The sequence below is a fragment of the Epinephelus lanceolatus genome, chromosome 15, assembly GCF_041903045.1.
Source record: "Epinephelus lanceolatus isolate andai-2023 chromosome 15, ASM4190304v1, whole genome shotgun sequence".
In the NCBI taxonomy this organism is placed as follows: Eukaryota; Metazoa; Chordata; class Actinopteri; order Perciformes; family Serranidae; genus Epinephelus; species Epinephelus lanceolatus.
In genome coordinates, this window is record NC_135748.1 from 20,675,392 (window position 1) to 20,698,284 (window position 22,893).

General features: G+C 40.4%; 2 protein-coding genes across 3 annotated transcripts; both read left to right on the forward strand.

Annotated features, from left to right (window-relative positions):
- The first annotated feature begins 95 nt into the window (after window positions 1-95).
- Window positions 96-12,460, forward strand: fam161b (FAM161 centrosomal protein B). The gene is made up of 9 exons (XM_033642522.2): window positions 96-292; window positions 2,541-2,769; window positions 2,851-3,377; window positions 6,174-6,484; window positions 8,542-8,660; window positions 9,397-9,564; window positions 9,684-9,783; window positions 9,870-10,042; window positions 10,289-12,460. Exons 2-9 carry the CDS (start codon window positions 2,552-2,554, stop codon window positions 10,368-10,370), a joined length of 1,698 nt encoding a protein of 565 aa, XP_033498413.2. The 5' UTR covers window positions 96-292; window positions 2,541-2,551; the 3' UTR covers window positions 10,371-12,460.
- Window positions 12,461-12,499: 39 nt separating this feature from the next.
- Window positions 12,500-18,533, forward strand: ngb (neuroglobin). 2 transcript variants are annotated; one of them, XM_033642527.2, is made up of 5 exons: window positions 12,500-14,773; window positions 15,002-15,133; window positions 15,604-15,712; window positions 15,806-15,925; window positions 16,028-18,533. In XM_033642527.2, the coding sequence occupies exons 2-5, from the start codon at window positions 15,036-15,038 to the stop codon at window positions 16,178-16,180; spliced, it is 480 nt and encodes a 159-aa protein (XP_033498418.1). In that variant the 5' UTR covers window positions 12,500-14,773; window positions 15,002-15,035; the 3' UTR covers window positions 16,181-18,533. The 2 variants fall into 2 exon arrangements, with proteins under 2 accessions (XP_033498418.1, XP_033498417.1); XM_033642526.2 differs by having other exon boundaries at window positions 12,504-14,773; window positions 14,899-15,133.
- The last annotated feature ends 4,360 nt before the right edge of the window (window positions 18,534-22,893 follow it).

The following is a 22,893-nucleotide window of genomic DNA, read 5'->3' on the forward strand; positions in this document are numbered from 1 at the left end:
CAAGCGCTCCGTAGGAAGTACTTCCGGGTTCGCTGTCCAATCACAGAAGACGTCCGTCGCGGCGGACCGTTGCTGCTACTGTCCACAGACAGTGCTAATGCTGCCAAAACTGAGGACTGACTACAAGTTCAATACAACTGCGTCGTGTAATAACTCTGTAATACTCTGTTAACTTTATTTCTACAACAGACCTCATTATCTTAACGACTAAACTGCCTTGTCAGCGGAGATATACGAATTTGGAAGACGCTTCGACGTCGAGATACACTTCCTAAAACTCGTCTTTTAACAGGTTGGCGGCTCATTGTTACTTTATTCTTTTTTTATAATGTGGTTTTTAAGTGGCAGGATATAGAAAGCAGTTTTCAAGATGAATATAGTAGTAAATACGCGTGGAAACTTGGCTGAGCTACAACTAAATGCATGTCCCTAAGTCGTCATTAGCGTTACTAACCTCTGTTGAGAGCACTGAGGTCTGGTTGCCTGGCAACCCGTTTACACACATTGGAGGTGGAGTTGTTAGTTGTTAGTTTTACACTTTGTGTGTAACATTACGTTTTTATATTAAATGGAAACTCTTTAATATATGTGTTTTTATGACTTAGGAAAATGTATTTAATATTTGTAAATATGAGCTGCTCTTTCTCAAAGACAGAAGTCTCAAACTTGTGATGTCATCAAGCATTAAAAATGGACCTGCTCCATAGTCAATGAATTGGAGTCTGATGTTTTTGACTCACCAAAGTGTTGTTTACCTAAATGAGCTTTATTCTATTAAGGTTGCAACGGTATGTGATTTTCACAGTATGATAACCATCTTAATAGATATCACGGTTTCACGATGGTATGGTATTACACCAGTACTATAATCATTATGAGTTACAAAGACCCTTAAATAAATGAAAACATAGGCCCTACGTTTTTTTGGTTCAACATACACTCTATGTTAATTGAAACTTAAAACATTTTTTTTAATGTACAGTATGTGTAAAAAGTCTGTCAGGCAGTCAAGGAGGAAAAGAGTGGTGCCCGGGCAGGTGAGATTCTCCATCTAGTTTCATATATTTTTCAATACCGTAGATAAGCCAATGTATACTGCATCATAACCATTGTTGTAGAATAAAGAGACTCAAAATACATAGGATTGGACATTTGAGGGTTTACCCACGGGAAAGCCAACATGACAATTTATAATGTCTGACAAACAGTATCAGCTGACGCACCGACAGCTTTCTAATACACATTAAAAGATGTTTCCTGTCACATAAGCTACTGTTTTCCTGTTAATCAGACAACCAGCTCCGAGAAAAATTGCTTCTCCTCACATCACCAAATTTGGCCGGAATCATCCCAGATCATTTAGCTGAAGTCACATCAGGATGATAAGTAGAGCATTTCCCTGGGTGCTGTCAGTGTCATCTAAAACATCTTTTACAAATCACTGTCTATGGAGCAGCTGCAGACTTTATATGCTATGACCAGGGCTGGAAATTAACTTCCAAAATCTACCAACCACTGAACATTTACCATTGTTTTTTGGCTGGTAAGTATAGAAGAATCTAGCAGCTACTCATATATTTTACCAGCATTTGGCCGGTGGCTAGTGATAATTACCAACCCTGCCTATGACTTCACAAATTTGAGTTTTAGCACTCTGGTTTTGGATTTGGAAGAAAGTTTTTCATGCTCTCTTAAATTTTTGGACTGTGTCAGACCATAGGAATAACATGTATGAATTTTGAAAATGGGTGTAGTTCTCCTTTAAAATACAAATACAGAACTGGCGATTTTTAAAAAATGGTTATTAATAAATCATTCCAAGTAAATGATGAATCTTCTACAACTATGTATGCTATGTTGTTAAATTCCAGAAAATATTTAAATATTCCCATTACAGTTTTCTAGAGAGTACGGTGATGTCTTCAGATGTTCTGTCCAAACCAACACTCTAAAAACCAGAGATATTTATTTAATAATGATACAAATTAAAGAAAAACAGCAAATGCTCATTATTTAAGAGTAGAGCTGCAACTGGTCTACAAAATGTAAGAAAATAGTGATAAATGTCCATCACACTTTCCCTGAGACTACAGTTACATATTACATTCAATTAACAGTCAAGAAAACCATTCACAACAAAAAACCAACCATAGTCACATTAATAAGCTGGAACCAGAGAATTGTTGACAGACTTGAGAAAGTTACATAAATGAACAGTCAGTTATCAAAAGCATTGCCAATTGTTTTCTGTCCAACTGCCAATGATTTAGTTGACTAAGCATTTCTGCTTTATTTGAAATGTTGCTGAATAACTGGAGAATGTGAGCTTTGTGAGTAATGTTTATGTAAAGTTATATGTCATTGTGTGTGTGTGTTTGGATGTAGGGGTAAATGTCTTAAAATGTTATTAATAGTATTGATGGCTTGTTTATGTTTTTTTTCTTCCCCCTGCTTAATTTTGATCATGACACGTCTCTTCACAGATTAACTTTTTGTTTACAGGAATTAACAACCTTTCACAGCTTTTGTTTGCGTCACAGGTCAGAAGAATATGCCAGAGTTGGAGAAGTTGCTGGAAGATGGGCTCAGATCAGAGTTAATACTCCAGCAGCAGCTGAAGGCCCTGAGTGAGGCCCTCAGGCAGCAGCTGCAGGAGACAGAGAAGAGACAGAGAGAGGAGCTTGAGAGAAGGATTCATCAGAACTCTCTGCTGTCAACAGATGTTGATCGAGAATCTGGTGATAGAAATGAACTAAAATATCAGACCAAGTAGGTTTCCTCAAATTTCTTTTATTTTTTGTCATAATTATAACATATTTGCTTTCTTAAAGATATTTACTGTGTTTGCAGGGATGTGGGAATGAGGAGATCCACCTCTACACCTGTCCTGACCTCAGATAAAGAGACTTTGAACCATCCCAGACAGTCAGAGAGGCTGAAGTTGTCTTCTCCAGCTCTGGTATCCTCAAAACAGAAGAAGTGTTCAGTCAGGACTTCCAAACTGATCCCCTCGAGGGCTCAACCATGTGAGCGGTTCACTTTAACAAAAACAACAGAGATGAGCAAAGAGGAGGAGGCCGAGGCTGAGTGTCGGAGGAAGTTCTCCGCTCTCCCAGTCCCCAGTCATGTCACTCAGCCCCTCTATCAGAAGATGATGGAGCTGAGAGAGAAGGAGAGGAGGCAGGGCCATGAGCAGAGGAGGGACTTCTTGCTCTCCAGTCATAGACCTTTCAGCTTCCAGGAGAGAGAAAGAGAGAAAAGGGAGAAGCTGATAGCAATGTTAAACCAAATCTCACATGATGAGAAAAACAAGATTGCTGCTGTTAGGAAACCTTCTCACAAAGAGGTAAAAGACTCGTCAGACTCAGATTTGAAAGGTTGGTATCCTTTTCTGATGGGATGATGCCAAAATCGTTTATGTATCAGGCTGTAAACATGTTTGCTTCCGCTGTGAAGTTAAGCATTTTAACATGGGTTTCTGAGAGAATTGACTTGTTTCTAGAGCCAGCCTCAAGTGGCTTTTCATAGAACTGCAGTTTTTTTGCACTGAGCACTGACTTCATTTTACAGCTTCGGAGGCCGCCCTCTTGGGGAAAAGAAAAAGTTTTTTGCGCTTATTACTTACAATGTTTATCAGAGATCAGGAGTGCCATGACACAGCACACATACGTAGATGGTGTCTTGACAGCTGTAGCAACTGATTTTAGCTGAAAATGTCAGTACCTATTATTGATCAGTGCATCAGACTGTACTTCAATCAAGGTCTAACACAGGCAGAATTTGCATAGTGTCTTTATGTTAGAGTTAATATTCAGATCAGACGTTGTCATTTATGCTCGAGGTAGGGAGTTACCACTTATTTTCTATCATGCTGGTAAATTTGAATGAATTATGGTCTCATGGTTTCAGTAAAATGAACTGAACCGAGGTAACCATGTGTAGCATCTCCATACTGACAAAACCCTAAACATTTATATCTCTATGTGCAATCTAAACAGCTAACTAACATTAGCACAAGTGGGTAGTCAACAATCCAGGTTTATACAGTACAGGCCAAAAGTTTGGACACACCTTCTCATTCAATGCGTTTTCTTTATTTTCATGACTATTTACATTGTAGATTCTCACTGAAGGCATCAAAACTATGAATGAACACGTGGAGTTATGTACTTAACAAAAAAAGGTGAAATAACTGAAAACATGTTTTATATTCTAGTTTCTTCAAAATAGCCACCCTTTGCTCTGATTACTGCTTTGCACACTCTTGGCATTCTCTCCATGAGCTTCAAGAGGTAGTCACCTGAAATGGTTTTCCAACAGTCTTGAAGGAGTTCCCAGAGGTGTTTAGCACTTGTTGGCCCCTTTGCCTTCACTCTGCGGTCCAGCTCACCCCAAACCATCTCGATTGGGTTCAGGTCCGGTGACTGTGGAGGCCAGGTCATCTGCCACAGCACTCCATCACTCTCCTTCTTGGTCAAATAGCCCTTACACAGCCTGGAGGTGTGTTTGGGGTCATTGTCCTGTTGAAAAATAAATGATCGTCCAACTAAACGCAAACCGGATGGGATGGCATGTCGCTGCAGGATGCTGTGGTAGCCATGCTGGTTCAGTGTGCCTTCAATTTTGAATAAATCCCCAACAGTGTCACCAGCAAAACACCCCCACACCATCACACCTCCTCCTCCGTGCTTCACAGTGGGAACCAGGCATGTGGAATCCATCCGTTCACCTTTTCTGCGTCTCACAAAGACACGGCGGTTGGAACCAAAGATCTCAAATTTGGACTCATCAGACCAAAGCACAGATTTCCACTGGTCTAATGTCCATTCCTTGTGTTTCTTGGCCCAAACAAATTTCTTCTGCTTGTTGCCTCTCCTTAGCAGTGGTTTCCTAGCAGCTATTTGACCATGAAGGCCTGATTGGCGCAGTCTCCTCTTAACAGTTGTTCTAGAGATGGGTCTGCTGCTAGAACTCTGTGTGGCATTCATCTGGTCTCTGATCTGAGCTGCTGTTAACTTGCGATTTCTGAGGCTGGTGACTCGGATGAACTTATCCTCAGAAGCAGAGGTGACTCTTGGTCTTCCTTTCCTGGGTCGGTCCTCATGTGTGCCAGTTTCGTTGTAGCGCATGATGGTTTTTGCGACTCCACTTGGGGACACATTTAAAGTTTTTGCAATTTTCCGGACTGACTGACCTTCATTTCTTAAAGTAATGATGGCCACTCGTTTTTCTTTAGTTAGCTGATTGGTTCTTGCCATAATATGAATTTTAACAGTTGTCCAATAGGGCTGTCGGCTGTGTATTAACCTGACTTCTGCACAACACAACTGATGGTCCCAACCCCATTGATAAAGCAAGAAATTCCACTAATTAACCCTGATAAGGCACACCTGTGAAGTGGAAACCATTTCAGGTGACTACCTCTTGAAGCTCATGGAGAGAATGCCAAGAGTGCGCAAAGCAGTAATCAGAGCAAAGGGTGGCTATTTTGAAGAAACTAGAATATAAAACATGTTTTCAGTTATTTCACCTTTTTTTGTTAAGTACATAACTCCACATGTGTTCATTCATAGTTTTGATGCCTTCAGTGAGAATCTACAATGTAAATAGTCATGAAAATAAAGAAAACGCATTGAATGAGAAGGTGTGTCCAAACTTTTGGCCTGTACTGTACATCCAAAGAACACCTATAAAAATGAACTGCTTGACAACCAGACTGTGCATCTAATTGAGACAGGCCTTTATTTGTCAAAATGTGTAGCTACACGGGGCTAGTAAAAGGGACTGGGCATTTAATTGGGACCAGGCTTTTAATTAAAGTTTTATGGTATATACTGATTCACAGAATAAAGTATACAGTAGCTCATGTGCTGTTGGAACCTATAAAAATACTTGCTCTATTGCTAAAGACTTCCTGATAAACATAAGACAACATTACAAATACATGTTATTAACTTGTCATATTCCTGAAATTCACTGTTAAATTTGATATGATGTGGTGATAACACAAAGGTGTAACTAACCATCTGTCTTGACATTTCCATTTTTAATTCATAGTAACAGTCAGCCTTAATAATACTGAATGAAACAGTGCATGTATAAAGTGCATCTGATATGCTGTATTCAGTGACATGACTTCATCTTCTACATCACCTTGTTGTAATTTTGTGCAGATCAGGAGCTTTGCAGACAAGTCTCAACTCAGAAAACAGTGCGACATGAGAATCCCACAGTGTCAGGCAGCCTGAAACTTCGCACTGCCGAGCGCACCAGGAAGGAAAAGCTGGGCTTCCTGGATGAGAGACCCAGTTTCAAGCCAAAAATCATTCATCAGGTTCCTGATTTCAGCAGGCTGCACAAAACTTTGCAGACAGAGGCACTGAAAAAAACACAGAGTAAAGATAGGATAAAGTGTAAGCCCTTCTCTCTGAGGACATCGGCTCTCCCTGCAAGGCGGAGTAGGACGGGCCCTGAAAAGTCACAGGTAAAACCTCTCCGTTGTCTGTTTATGAGAATATGTCAAGATGGGTTTTATTGGTTTTAGTTACCTCTCAGAATATGAACTAATTTTCATTTTGAAAGTTATGCTTCATTTATTTTAAATGCATTTCATTAATTTCTTGCCTTCTTATGGAAAGCAAATATTACATCACTAAAATGTATAGGATAATGCCTGTTTTGAAGAGTCAGAGTCTGTCCAGGAATTACAGAAAAAGACATCCAGGCCCAGATGGCTTCACATTTTAGTTTTGCTTTACTGTGTTTGGTGCATGGCTCGAGACACATCCACCCACCACTTTGTCAAGTCAATACCCTTTTTTTTAATGCTGGTAGGAAAACACAAGCCTTCCTTAAAGCCTCTAATGTTCTAGATGACAAACAGTGCTCATTCCCTTAATCCTTGCTTGTTTAGAAAGCTCCATATCACTGATATGATCACTGTGATTGCACCAACTGCACAATAAGCGGCCTAGTAAAAACAGATGTTTCCCCTTCAGTTTTTGCCAACTGTGCAAATGCTCTACCATTTATTCCTGTGGTCCCTCAACACTCAGAGTGTTTATTTCAGAAAATGTGACAAAGGATTTTGACCTGGTCAAAGTTGACTTTCTGTTCTGTGTGGTTGAGGGTAATTTGTTTGATGGCAAAGGATTTATTATACGGTTAAGTTCTTGTGTGGCTTATGTGTTATTTTTTGACGCTGTTCAGACCAGTCCCCTCAGTTGTGGAGCCGTAAAGCTATTTAAAATATGTACAGTGGGCCCTCTACAGAGAGGGAATATTCCCCTCCCTTCAAGAGTTGTATTTCAAACCTTCGCCACCTCATAATTTATCAAGTTCAACTCAAACCCAATCTCTACAGCCCCTGATATACAGCCATGTAATATATGTTCACTTCAGTTTCGTCATTTCCAGTAGGAATATCTATTTTTATGAGATTAAACATATTTCACAGGACCATCCCTTTATATGCTTCTAGAAATGAGACTGGAAGGAAGGTTCATATGAGGGCATCACAGAGTAGAAATAATTATAACAGTAATTAAGAATAACAGTAATTTACGCTAATCCGAAGTGGTAGAATGAACTTTGTGATCAGTGAAAGTTAATTCCTGTCTTCCTTTCATGTATTTCCTGGCTCTGCCCAAAATTATCCAGTTACCAGAGATTCATTTTATGAACATGTCTGGCATTTTGGGCAGCTTCTTGTGATTTAACTTTATAAAGATGAATTTAGCCTTGTTGCTGATGATGTGGCACGTAAAGAGGTTGCTGTGGATGCCTAGTCACATTTTAGACTGTCACAGGTAATTATACAAAATGTCTTCATAGTTAACAAATGTACAGAGACTAACAGATTTATGCTGTGGAGAACAAACAAAAACATTATTCTGTGACAGTAACATCAAACTGGGTAGTCCTAAAACCAGCGCTTCCCATCAATTCATCTTTATCATTTTGTCTTTTTTCTGTGAATGTTTTTATTTTGTATTTATTGATCTCACAATAATTGTTGATAAACACAAAAACGGAAAATTACGTTGCAGATAAAAAGAAATCCAATATTACTAAGTATCATATAATGAACTACAGGGTTTTTCTACACAGTTTATTCATTTATTGACAGGCAATGTTGGTCTTCTCTATTTCTCCTGCAGTACTTTTACATTTCAAACAAATGACTAGAATAATCCTTTTTCACTTGGCTTTGACCACAGGGAATAGAGTTTTTTCTACAAATTGATAAACTACTTCTGCTACTTTGAGTCATGCTATGCTGTATCATCTGACGGAAAAAAACAATATCCGTCACAACTCACTGCTCTGATTTGGCGTGTCTATATAAAAGGACTTTATGCATGGCTTACATCAGTTTATATACTGATGTAAACATTGCTGGCGCTTTCACTGCGCCCTGTAGGGTTTTATTTTCAAGTTAATTATACATTTTAAAAGTTGATGCAATATGCGGCCAAACAATATATTTGTTTGGATTTCAGCTAACAAAAATGTTAACTGTTTTTCCCCCTTCATTTACAGGTACCAAAAATAAGCAATCTCAGCAGAAGCAAGTCACTTGGGGCCTTAACGTCACTGTCTGCGGACACTCTCCCCACATACATCACAGATGCTGCGAGGAAGCGCTGCGTGGCCATCAGGTGATTATTTTGGCATGACTTTGGAACTCAGATGGTATATTTTTTTTGTCCTCCTTAAAGTTTTTACACACAAAATAGTTATAGGAATACCTCAGTTACTTATGCCTTGTTCCCATACATTTGTGAAGAAAACTGTTATCTCATGCCTCAGCAGTGAATGAGGTCCGCATTTAACAACAGCAAAACTTTATCAAAGCATCCGCTTACAAACTGGTGCAGTATGATCCATGTCTCATTTATCCAGTCATATCCTGAGTACTTCCAAACACATGCATTTTTGCTAAAACCACACTATTTAAAACACTTTAGCATGCAAGTGGTGCAGCTGGGCAAGCACATGGATTTGAGCTCTGCTTGTGCATTCTGTTTAGTTACCCAGGTGCACTCCTTGTCTGTGCATGAGACTGTTTATGCGGAAGTGTTTAAAATAGTAAGGTTTTAGCAAAAATGCGTGTGGCTGGGAAATACTGAAGTGCCTTATACTGCACGAGTTGTGTGGGAGTTTGTAGTTTTGTTTTGATGCAGTTTTTCTGTTGTCAAACGCAGTCACCCTTTACTTTAATGTTTGAAAAATGGTTGCCATTTTTGGATTTGTTGTTCACTGTTGAGACATGCGAGAAAAACAAAGTTTTCTTTACAAATTCAAGGTAACACAGGCCAAGTAATTTAAATAATGATCATTTTGTGAAGTATTCCTTTTATTACTCTGACATGCAGAGTATTTTCACCTCCACAGAAAGTCAATGGAGATGAGGGACAGTAAGAGTCAAGAGAGTGCCGACTGGTTGAGAAAATATCAAATGAGGTCCCAGGCCATGAAGAAGACAGTCACACTCCATGCGAAGCTGCTGGACCCACACAGCAGCTTGAAAGAAGTCTATAATGACAAACTACAGAACCATCGGTGAGTGCTGGTCAAGTGAAGCCGTTCATTCTCCAATTTTGCAACCTTTGCAACTCACATCACAACAACCACACACGCCTGCCGCAGTAGCTCAAACTATAATCTTCTCTTACATGAAGGGAGGCTGACCAACAAAGGATGAGGGAGTACATGAGGGAGTTACGGAGTATGAAGGCACGAGTTAGCGAACGCCCGTATTTGTTCGAACAGGTGAAACAGGTGAGTGACGTAATAAGCTGAGAAGATTACATCACATTGTAAATGTCATGGCCCTCCAGCATAACTTTGAGTTTTTATCCTGGCAGAGAAATGCAAAGGCTCATGCAGAGCAGACGTACAGGAACAAGCTGAAGAAAGCCGGCTTAGAGGAGCAGTTTGTTGAGGAAAATGGAGAAGCAGTTGAAGGAACATCAGCATCATCCAGATCTGAGGAGGATATAGACGAGAACCGCAGCACTGAGAATGACATTCCCAGCAGGTATGGGGAGTGAGAATTTATAGTAAGGTTTGTTCATCCACTATGTAATACCACTATGTCCGGTAAAATTATGAATAGCACTGGAGCTGCAGAGCCAAGGACTTCATGTGGTTTGGTCATGTTGCATTACATAATTTTCTGAGCTTGCCCTGCAGTCTTTAGTGAAGAAAGACAAATACTGTAGCCAAGTAAAAGTTCAATGTAATTACAATATAGCCATTTTCTAACCCAACATGTCTGATTTAGGGAAGAAAATGTAGACGATGGGGAGAAAATTGAAGATGTGGAAGAGAAGACCGTGAAGTCCAAAGGGGAAGAAATGCCGTGATCAAAAAGGTTCAGGCGGCACAGAGTTTTTTATGGCCTCTCCGCTAGAAAACAACACTGTCCTCAAAAATGATTCATGTCACGGCTAACTATCCGCACAGAGCATTTGATAGTTTAAGATGTGCAACTGTAAATTATGAAATGATAAAACATCTGGACTTTACAATCACAAATGTTAGGGATAACAACTGGAAGAAAATACAACTTTATAGAACTGTATATGTTAATAAGAAATTATTTTTTTATAAGCTTTCAGTATATATGTCCATGATCTGCATCATGTGTCATGCAGATTGTGAAAATGAAAATTTAAAAAGCTGCTTTTCGTTTTATGACAACAGTTTGCTAAGAATTATGAAGACTGTAATTTAGAGGATGATGAACACTTGGTTACCAGAATGAACAGTTTAAAAACAAAATGGGAACACCAGTTGAGACCACCGTGTCTGCAACATTCATTTGTGTTTTACCCACTCTAAATCAAGAATATTCTGATAATTATAAAAAATTATAATGCTTTTACCATGAGAAATTGTGTCTGTTTTTGCCCCTTGTTGTTTTTTCTTAGCCTAGTTTAAAACATGGAATAAATGTATATTCTTTAATTTGATAGGTCCTGTAAGGACACCAAGCGTCTGCCATGGGGTGGTTGGGTTAAAGTTCCTAGTTATTTCCACAGCCACATTGCCACCTAAATAAACAGCCTTCTCTGTGTGTCTGTATTCACAGAGACCAGTTCAGTGGTCACTCCTAGCCTATAGACCCACATCAAATACACTTGTACACTGCCCTCCACTGTGAACTTGTGCTTAGACAGCTGACTGCCAGGAATTTTAGAAATAATTTTTACTAACAAACCACATGGGAATGTCTGAATATGTATATAATCATAATTAAAATGTAGTCAAGGAGACCAGGGCATACCATATGGTTAACTTATGTAGGCCACTGTGTCATGCATTAAGGCTACTTAAGGCAAAGTTTGCATGAGTTAAATTATGTAAGTTGTCCTGAGGTAACACTAGTGAATTCTTAGTTGAAAGTCTGTTTGCTGTTTGTTTTTTGTTGTTGAAGAGTCCAATATGATACATACAATTACAGTATAATTCTGTCGTTCTGCCAGGAATAGATGACTGTAACAGTATTCACTCTGACTGTGTCGGTATTAAAATAAGCATATGGTTAATTTTATACAATTAAACTAAAGTTGGTAACTTTTATGAAAATAACTGAGTCATATTTGCTGAAACTGTCATTATATTCTAAAAGAAGTACGTGAGACAGTCTGCAAAAAAAAAAATCACCCCTCCTTCTCTTCCTACTGCATCTAATGACAATAGTTAAGAGTCTGCTGCAGTGCACCGTGTTACCTCTCAGTGACAGCTTACCAGCTCCGAACCGTAGTTTGGAACACGCTGGCTTATCAGCATTAAATAAGCTGGTAACTCGCTTCTAGCTTCTGTAGAAGGAAGTAGGAAGGATGGTGAGTCGCTTAGGTGCTGTTCACCAACAACAGCTTTATTGAAGACTCTCGACAAGAAACATGGCCTTCTCATGAGGTCTAACAGTAGCCTTGAGCTTATCTAGACACTTATTTCGACTGCTATCATCACTATTTGTAGCATGCATCTTCACCATAACATCCCGAGGGAGCTGCTTCCCTCCATATACACCATGAAGTAGTCACCCTCACAGGTTACTCACTCAGGCCACCACCCTTAAAGGGCAAAATCAGTGAGCCGCTAACAACCGACAACAACTTATCAGAGTCGAGGAGTCTCTAACACAGCTGTGAAACATCTCAATCACTGCTCATGAACTGCGATCAAACTGATAAACTAGTGCTGATCAAATATGAATCAAGACTCTGTTACTGCATTGCCTATTTGTCACCTAAAGTAACATATTTTAGTGTACTGTTTAGCTGTATAATGAGAAAGTTTGTGAACCGGCACCCATGTTGGAAATAGTCGACCAAAGTACCAAGCACCGCCCACCAGCCAGACCAACTTTCTCATTTTTATAGCTTAACAGTACACTGATAATGTTTCTGAAAACATTTGAAGTGAGAAATAGGCAATGCAGTAACAAAATCATGATCCATATTTGATCAGCACTGCTTGGTTTGACAGTTCAACCTCAGTTCACAGAGCGATTAACACGATTGACAGCTGCATTAGAGACCCCTTCACTCTTATTGGTTGTTTACTTACATATATGGTAAGGCCATTAGAAGCGCTACAAGGCAATAGAGTGGGCAGAGGAATATGATTATCTGTCTCATTTAGTGCTGTATGAATGTAGTGACAGCTTCAGCAAATATTAAAAAAGTTTACCAACTACAGCTATAAGCCTAGATGTTGCTACACAGTAGTTAGAGATGTAATAAATAATCCCAGAGTCCCTTTCTTGAGATCTCAAACATCACATGATAAAGCTTCCAAGGCTCCATCCTGTCAGGTTGTCATGGGAACAGTTTTATCCCTCCCCACTCTGCCTTGTAGTTCCTCAGGAGAACGCTGCGCACCTCTGATTCCCCCACTGCACAGCTGAAAACAAAACCAATCTCTCTCACCCTGTTAGACAATATCCGAGTGAGACGCCTGCTGTGACATCTATTTAAACCAACCGTAGTGCCTCCGATGTGTGTGAAAGCTGAGAGAGGCAACAAACACATCTCATTTAGATTAATGAGAGGCTGAGCGCTTGGCCACCAAATGTTATGATCACGCTGTTTGAGGAGTGGCTCTACTTAGCAGATGAACAATATAATTTCGCCAAGGTGGTACGTTCAGGTCTTTTATTATTCCAGCCGCTGCAAGATATAAAAATTCCCACACATTTAATTCTGTAAATGCAGGGGTTGCAAATGTGGGCAGCTGAGGACACACCCTAGAATAGATAATACAGGCCTCAAATGGACTTCACTGTCACAATGTTAGCCAAGTCCTCGCCTCACATTTTGCTTGTCTGCTTTTTTTTTTCTTCCCCTGCCATGCACCAACTCTCCTGGCATTTCAGCTTCTGCCACTCCCACCTGCCCTGACATAACCCCTGTGTTCCCACCATCCTCCATCACCTTTTTATTTTACAGGCCTGGTCTCAGAGTTGTGTTTTTCGAGTTCAGACCTATTTTTACAGAGACTTTACATTCAGCTGCTGTAAACATCTGCATTTTCACTGCATGAAGTGCTTCTGCTCAAGCTATTTTGTTGTTCATCTTAATTTCTTTTTTAAAAAAGGAGAAAGTCGGGGCACCCAGCATCTCAGTGGGTGGAGCGAGCATCCCATGTACAAAGGCAATGTCCTTGCTGCAGGCTCGATTCCAGCCTGCAGCCCCTTGCTGCATGTCATCCCTGCTCTCTCTCCCTCCTTCCCCCCTAAAACCGTCCTATCATTTAAAGGCAAAAGCCCAAAAAATAATCTTTAATAAAAGGAAAAATCTGGAGTGCATGGAAGTTCAAACAAGCGTGACGAAGGTGCTCTTTGGTAGGGAAAACAGAAGGAGCAAGGCACTCCTCTGGCAAAAAGTTAAAATGCCTTTAATCAGGTTTTCTATTTATATACTTAAAACAAACACAATGCTGGTATATGCTGAGATAGAACTGGGATACAACCCACACATGACGGCACAAACAGCCTTCTTCAGGATGTAGCCCTGAGCACAGTTTCACCTTCAGTAAATGCAAAGTGATTTCAAACACCTGAGCCAGTAGACTCGCAAATGACAATGCAAAGTACGACCACTAAATGGCTTTACAAGGTGTTTAGAAGGAAGAAAAAATAATAGGAGCAAAATATAAAACATGTACAAACAACAAAATAGATAAAAAAATATATAACAACAATATATAACCATTTTAAGCAACAGCACTAAACCCCATGTATCAGAGCCACTTTAAAAAAGGACCAAAATCAATTTCCTCATTTAGTTTTTTTGTGTATTTGAACTGTGATTTTAAAGTAAGAGTATTTCTTTATGCGCTGTGTTGTACATGCAGATTTGTATGCATGCATAGTCTCTGTGTGTTTTAGTCTTCGGTTCACCTGCAGGAGGAGCTGTGGCTCGCCGCAGCCTCTCTGGAGCAGCAGAGAGAGATCCCTCTTTTTCTCCTTCAGTGGCATGAATAATATCCCCAGTGCTGGAGAGAGAGCATATCAAGAGGCAAACGGGAAGGGGAGAGAGATAGCAGGCAGTGTGACAGATAAGAGCGTGGCACAACTTGTCTCCCTGACTGCACCGTGGGGCTGGGGATAGAGAGCAAGTGCACCACCAGAGTGTCAGGCAAGGCTGCTGCCTGCACACACAAAAACAAACACACTTACACACAAACACACACACAGACAGACCCCTCAGCCCAGCTGCATCAGAAGAAGTTCACAGAGAAGACTGACCTCAAGAAGGTACAGTATGCTTGTGCATCTTCACCCTAGGAATCATATCTGCTGCAGCCGTGTCCCCCTCTTCATATCTGAAACTAACAAATCAGCTGTGTCACACTCACTTCATGCTGCACTTTGTTTTCCAGGTGGGTTGGTGGACGTTTTCGTCTGTGGATTGACTCGAATATTATGGCTTTCCTCAAACTGCGCCCTCTTGTCCTGTAGCAGAGTTGTGTGTTTCCCCTCTAGAAGAACTTGCCTCGTGTTTATAGCCTGAGGGAGGATGGACAAGCTGTCGGGGAAAGACAAGGAGCTGATACGAGGCAGCTGGGAGAGCCTGGGCAAGAACAAAGTTCCTCACGGTGTCATCATGTTTTCCAGGTAATGTTTTCCACAAATCATCATGATTTAAATGGAATTAGACTGTAAAGTGACTTGTGGGAGAAGAAAACATTGTATTTTGTGCATCTATCTATTCATTAACATTAATTCTAATAACACTAAACCAAAACTAATAGTATGTTGCTGTTTTTTGTGTTGTTACTTAATAGCTGTGGTGTTAAGAATATGTAGATATGAATATGTAACACAGGTTTGGAGAGAGAATCAAGCTAGATCCTTCGCTGCACACTTTCACCATGCAGGCACCGGAAGCTTGACTTGTTGCTTGGCGACAGACTGCAATAATCTACAATTTACTTTTGAGACGGCTGCCGCTAAATCAGAGAGACTAGCAGGAGAGATTTGTAGATGTATGATTTATGGATTGTTTTTTTTGTCTGTGTGGATGTTTGGCAAACCCCTGCCGTGTGTATACACCTATAGAATAGTGTGGTATTTGTCTGTGGTAGATTGTTTGAGCTGGAACCTGCGCTCCTCACTCTTTTCCACTACGCTACAAACTGTGACACCACACAAGACTGCCTCTCCAGCCCCGAGTTCCTGGAACATGTCACCAAGGTGAGCTCACCGCATTCACTATTGCAAGTATGCAGTTTGTGCTTGTGCACAGTTTTGAACACTCTGTGTATTTGCATGTATGTGTGATCGCAGGTGATGCTTGTTATCGATGCAGCAGTCAGCCACCTGGACGACCTTCACTCACTGGAGGACTTTCTGCTCAACCTTGGGAGGAAGCATCAGGCAGTGGGAGTCAACACACAGTCATTTGCTGTAGGACCAACATTTCATAGTACAACTCTCCAAAAGCAATTTCACGAGGGAATGAGGTTTTAAAGTTTTTTTTTTCTGTGTGTTTGTTTTGGACTTCTTCAGGTGGTGGGTGAGTCCCTTCTCTACATGCTGCAATGCAGTTTGGGCCAGGCCTACACGGCGCCGCTACGTCAAGCCTGGCTCAACATGTACAGCATCGTGGTAGCAGCCATGAGCCGAGGATGGGCCAAGAACGGGGAGGACAAGGCGGACTGAGGCACACAGCGGGAGCTGCTGAGCAGTCGCTGTCAAATCACTCAACATGGTTGCCATGGAATGAGGTTGTGTAACTTGCAGCATTGTGGCTTTGGCTGTACATTTGCTCAGTGAGTGGGGTTGCATAGCGTAGAGAATGTATGGTGTGGTTACACTTTACAATTGGTTCGACCGATGGCAGGGTTTGTTTTCTTTGCTGTGGAAGTTTAGCTACCAGACAATGCTGCTGTACAGCTTTGAGGATCTGAGCTAGCCTGCTGTGGTTCTCCTGAGTCTGGCCCTGTAATCTGAGTGCCTCGCACTGAGAGAAAGCAACAAGGACAACTGCTGAGTCTCTTTGTACATAATGGCTTTGATATATCTACTCAAATAACAGTGACTGTAGTGGTTTTTGTGATGTATCTTAAAAGAGTTGCACAATTGTGACACATTAGATATTATGTTTAGGCATCACACACTACTCAAACTGTGATGGTTACTGTGGCCAGCACGGCAGCTCTCTATCTAACTGGAACACAGTGATACCTTACAAAACATGTTCATAGTTTTGGGACAAAGCAATGTGATCTTAGAGAAGAAAATCCTATCACCTTAATCATAATCATTACTGTGTTTTCTATTTACTACATTACACCTACCTTTGTGTCTGACTTTTATCTAACATTTAACCTAATTCAAATTTTACTCAATAGATACTGACAAGAACTGTTATATTCTCTGATAGCTTTCTATGGATATCTGACTGTTAAGGCGTCCACGTACACCTTACTCAACATGGTGTGTGATGCTCCCCTCAGTAGAGGTTGTGATTTATTTTTTTTAATAGGCTTCAGCTGACTGTTAAACTTTAACTCATAGACTGTTATGTTAGCTTACTACTTTAGAGTAAAGGGCATCTTTGAGGAGTTATAACATTTGTTCCTTGGCTATCAGTTTAAAGGTCATTGTTAGTGTAAAGTAGTTTTCTCGTACTGTAGTCGCTTATCTCAGTTTGGGCTGGGCAATATATCGATATTATACTGATATCGTGATATGAGGCTAGACAACATCTTAGATTTTGGATATCGTAATATCGTAAGTGCTGCCTCTTTACTGGGTTTTAAAAGCTGCGTTACAGTTAAATAATGTAATTTTCTGAATTTAAAAGACTGTTCTAGCTGTTCTTTTATTTGCCTTTTCCCATTTTGTCATTATATCCACATTACTGATGATTATTTATCGTGTAAATACTTTGTGAAAGCACCAACTCTACAATATCAAGATATTTGAATTTGAAAAATAGCAAAATTAGATTTTCTTCATATCGCCCAGCCCTGATCTTAGTAATGCTTATTAACTGTAATGTTGAGGCTACAAATGTACCTCAGCTTTAGAGATGAAGATGAACAAAGTGTGTCTCCAGCACAGAGCTTCTACATGACAGTAGATATGTATTTTGGATTATGAAACAAAGACAAACTTTTACTTTATTAACACAGAACAAATAATACAAAGATACTACTGTGTGCTGACACTGTCCAATATGTGTGTTATTATTGCTGCCATAACACTGTATGTACCATGCTCAGCTGTTATTGACATTCATGATCATGATGCCAAGTAACTTAGCAACAGTGCGCCAAGTATTAGATAATAACACCATACAACTGTAAATCCAAGCTGCTGATATGTGGTTATTATCGCTTTAGTCTGAGTTTACATTTATAAAGTTTATTTTTATATTCTGAAATGTATGTGTTGTTAAAGAGCATTGATTTTTTTTTCTTTTAAATCTGATAGACAATATATCCTCCAGATATTTTACCTTGTGTGAACCCAGACAGGGTTTTATTCACTCAAAAATAATAGAAATATTATCGACTTTTAAATGTGCATCCTTACAGAAAATTATAAAAGCAGATTTCTTTTTTATTACACTATTTTATCCCTGCATAGTCTGTATTTTACAGCTCAGAGATGTAATATTTAACTGTGTATGTGGTGTTATTACAGTGATTCTTTTCTTAGTATCAGTACACAGACCTATGCAGGTGGATCTCCATGTCTCTGTTTTCAATTACCTGACATTAGGTCTTTTTTAGCAGGCATGACTGATAACTGGCATGTTATCCCGTTAACATCCATCTCTGTAGATACTGAGTGTGTCACTGTCTACCTCATCATTATCAGCTGCTATTGAACAGCGATGACTTCACCTAGTTATCCTTCAACCAAAAAACGCACAGTACTATTATTATTAGAGTTAACGCAAGCACGCACTCTTTGTAAACTGGACTCCATCTTTAAAAAAACATGTTGTGTGCTTACTTGAGACTTAAATAAAGTGATCTTCTGTGGATATTTTACTGCCGAACGAGGTCAGTGTGTTTTCCTCCCACTCTCAGATTGCTTGTCACAGACTGATGATGGTTACAACACAATGGTCAGCGCTTGAAATCAATCACACGATGCCTGATTTCCTTCCCACTGACAGCCCATCCCCTAGTGTTACATAAGATCCAAGCGCCAAATGGCTCATTGCCCTTGGCCACGGAGACGAGGGCGACTTCAGGCACATCAGCCCACTTACTTATGCAACTGCACAATGTCACATCAAGATTGTTTACAGAGTTTCACAAATCTGTTCTATTCTTTTGCAGTTTTTATTGTATTTTTCTCCATCTCATTGATGTTTGCATGTGTTCTTGATTAAATAAAAGTTTGCATGTGTGTCCCATAGGTGAAGCCATAGTAATGAGAGGAGTAGATGGGAGGGTAGTTGTAATCTGAGTGCGCAGGGCTCATTTCTCCCATATATACAATTTGCTTGTATCATTGTAAAAGTCACATCCATGAGCTGGCTGTCTGTTCTGCTGTGGAAGCAGTGGCTGACATGGCCTTAATCTGTCTCTCTGCACTCCCAACAGAACCCTCGCTCTCTCTGTCCCACTGAAAGTCTGCTGTGTTTATGCTGGCTCCATGCTCCATGTCTCGCTTCAGCCCGCAGTACAACACTGAGCCAGAGTTGTCGAGTCAGTGGGCTTCATGGAGACTGACCTGACCTCCTCTCAGGTCACCAACCAGCAGTTAGATTGCAACAGAATTTTATGAGATACTGACTCAAGTGCAGTGAGGTGTTTATTTCCCTTGTGGTTATTCATTAATCAGTGCCTATAGTCCCACAGTCTTACCTTGCAGTGTACGAGGATTTGCTCTGAAGGCTGTCGTCGTCTGGAGAGGAGTCTGTGAGAAAAGACAACCCGCATTATTTTTAGAAAGTCTGCAATGTGTTTTGGAATGAAGGGGTATTGAACGTTGTCATGGCAACTGTTAAGTGATGGTCCACAGTTGTATGTGTGTCTGTGTATGTGTGTGTGAGTGCATTTGTTTTGGATGAAGGAGGAAAGGAAGGCATTGCTCAATCACTCACTCGTCCTAAATCATGCTGTGGAGAGGAGTGAGGAGTGGACAGTGACTATGCGTGCGGGCTCGGGCTAATAAGGTTCGCTCTGATAGCTGCTGGAGTCTGCGACACAAGCCTGCCAAGCAACAACCACATCAGTGGGAATGAGCTGTCTGTCACTGCCAACTGGAAGTACAACCAGTTAACAGATAAGGCTGGAGTTATAAATCTTATATATAAACCAGTGAAAAATATGTTACTTTATCAAAAAGGGCGCTGACATTTCCCAAAGCAGCTGGGCACTGTAGTTTTTCGCAAACGTTAATCAAACCAGAACAAATAGCGTATTTGTTTAGATCTATTTTCAGCTGCGGATTAATACACATTCAGTGTGTTATAGCTTGTCTAAACAGGATGTGTTGCAGCTGTGCTTTTCAGTTGCCTGTCTCATGCAAGTCTGAGGAAACACACTTTTATAATGTATGCAGCAGCTAGAAAACCGCAGAACATTTCCAAACCACATTGGACAGGGGTAGCACCGTTTCTACGCGTCAAGTCCATTTTCTTCTGTTTGATGCGTTTAACTATAGTGATTGTGTGACCTACACTCAATACTGTGCCTGAATGCATCTTTTGTAGACACAGATGGAGGACTCTGCTAACATGCTTTCGCTACACGAGCTGTGCAGACATTGTGTAAATAAGTATTTACAGCATGTAGCCTGTGTGAGGTAGACTTAAAATAAACTACAGTACCTATGTTCATTATCAGGGGGATGCAGAGGATATGTCCCCTTTAATATTTATAACATGTGCATTCCCCCCCCTGCCCCAATAAAAAGAAAAAGAAGAAAGAAAGATGCAGAGGACTTTTATTTTGATAAAATTAAAGACATTTACACCATAAATTGAGGAAATTGAGGACTCTTAAATGCTGGAGCCAACTCACTGAACCAAACCATGTGCTGCCATGACATTGTGGGGATTTGGGTTTAGTTAGTTTGGCTTTGTACTTAGCTGTAGTTACCGTCCATTTTAGTTACCCCTTGTGTATTATTTGGTTTGGCCAAGCCACTATATGTGTTCCTTCGTGTGTCTATTTTAGTTAACACCATGTTTAGTTATTATTTTGAGCGTATTCATGTTGTGTTGACCTCTTTTACAGGCCTAGCTGTTTATTTCTTGGTCTGTAATTTTTAGGTAAATAGAAACCCGCAATTATGTCAGCAACTCCTGTGTCCTTGTTGCCCCACTGCCCTGTCCCTAACAGCAGGATATTAAATGTTTCATGCTCGAAAATTTCTTGTGGAGGACCCCCAAACCTCACACTTTGTATGTGTCACCCCCAGTGTTGAAATGAAATTTGCACCCTTGTTCATGGAAATGAAGTAACATATCACCCAGTGCAACTGTGTTGTTCATGGATGTGTTTTAAATAGTTTTTCGAGCAACACGCATTATGGAACAGAGGAACAAGCTATATCAGGCTTCAGACAATACTTGCTGTTGCATGGCTACTTAATAGACCATGTGGTACATTGTTTTGTCAACTACTAATTCCAAGGTCAAGGATGAACTTTCTATATGTTTGTTGAGAGTATAATGTACTATAGGGGAGATAAAAATGATACACAAAACTACAAATTTGCGGCAAGATATTATGTAAATACCAAACAACACCAACTTATTAAACAACATTTGCATGCCGAAACGAACCCATATGGGAGTGACAATGTGTTTGCTGCAGGAGGCAGAGACATTTTCTATTCTAAGCATCTGGGCAGGAGAAAGGCGAGCGACAGGCTACACACCCAAAGGAATTCACCTTTCACTGAGAAGCATGCTCTCAGCAGTTGCCACGGGTGACAGGGGAAATGTCAGGGACTTTTCTTTCTCCTTTTGTAACTCTTAGCAACGAAGAAGCACCGTATATAACGGCAGGCATGTTATGGTGTTTTCTTGCAAACCCTTTTTCCTGCAGAAAAATGACATCCATCCAGTCAGTGTGAGATGTGTCTCTGAAAAAACTCAGTAGTATACCACTTTGCTGGAACAGCATCCACCACTGGCACTATGGTGCTACCGCTGTCCAGTGTGGTTTGGATAAAAGCAGATGCTCATGCAATTAATTGCCCCATCCACTCTCAGATGTGGTTTGAGGGACCAGTGAGGCCTGTAGTGTGTACAGAAGCTTGTCCCCGGGCTAGTTTGTATGCAGACACATTGCTTCAAATTCTGAGCTAACATGCACCTGCATTGATTAGCACTCTCTGTCCAGCTCTGTTATAAACGAGCTAAATCTGGTGTTTGGACTGACAGTTTGATCAAAGGAATCACTATCATCAGTCGTGCACCTTGTCAGACTTAAAGGGAAGAGTTAGACACTTTGGGAAACATGCTTTCTTTCTTTATTGCAGAGTTAAATCAGAAATTGACACCACTCTCATGTTTGCACAAGGTCAATATAACCTACAACCAGTTTGCTTAGCTTAACACAAGCTTGGAAACATGAGGAAACAGCTAGGCTTGCTCCAGCTCAGAGGGTGAAAAATCCATATACCAGCACTAAGCAAGTTAAATAGAGAATCAGATTTCTCGGAAGTAGGGTTGTATCAAGGAACTTATCCATGGTCTGTGTATTACCTACAGTAGATGTCGGACGGCATGCCCCCAATTTGGAGAAGCAGGAAGGCCAACATGGAAGCTAAGCAGTGGGGGGTCGGCGACAAAATGTATTTAAGCCACCTGTAATAATGTCTGCTATATTTTGGTGAATCTAACACACCTACACAAAACTGTTTGAGGCAGCAACTCCTGTATTCAAGGATGTTAAGGAACTGTCATTCTGAATGGAGCCTGGCCTTCAAGAGAACGATGTAACAGCTTCATTTCCCCATCAGATTATTACACTTAAGTTCTTATATGGATTAAACAGACCAGACTTAATGTGTTAATTAGTGAGTTTAGAATTGTTGCCAAATTTTATCACCTTTGGACAGAGTCAGGCTTGTTGTCCCTGCTTTCTGTCTTTGTGCTAAGCTAAGCTAACTGGCTGCAAATTGTAGCGTCATATTTAACGTACAGATACTAACGTGGTACCAGTCTTCTTGTGTAACTCTCGGCAAGAAAGCAAATAAGCATATTTTCCAAAATTGGAACTATTTCTTTAAAAGTTAAAGTCCAACATTCATCATAAACCAGTATTGTAAAATATATTTTGCACACTTCCTGAAGGCATCATATGCACATTCACTCTTGCACTACTACTTACCACATGAAATGTGACTCACTGCCTCTCAACAACCCTTCATCACAGACCACAGCAGAGGAG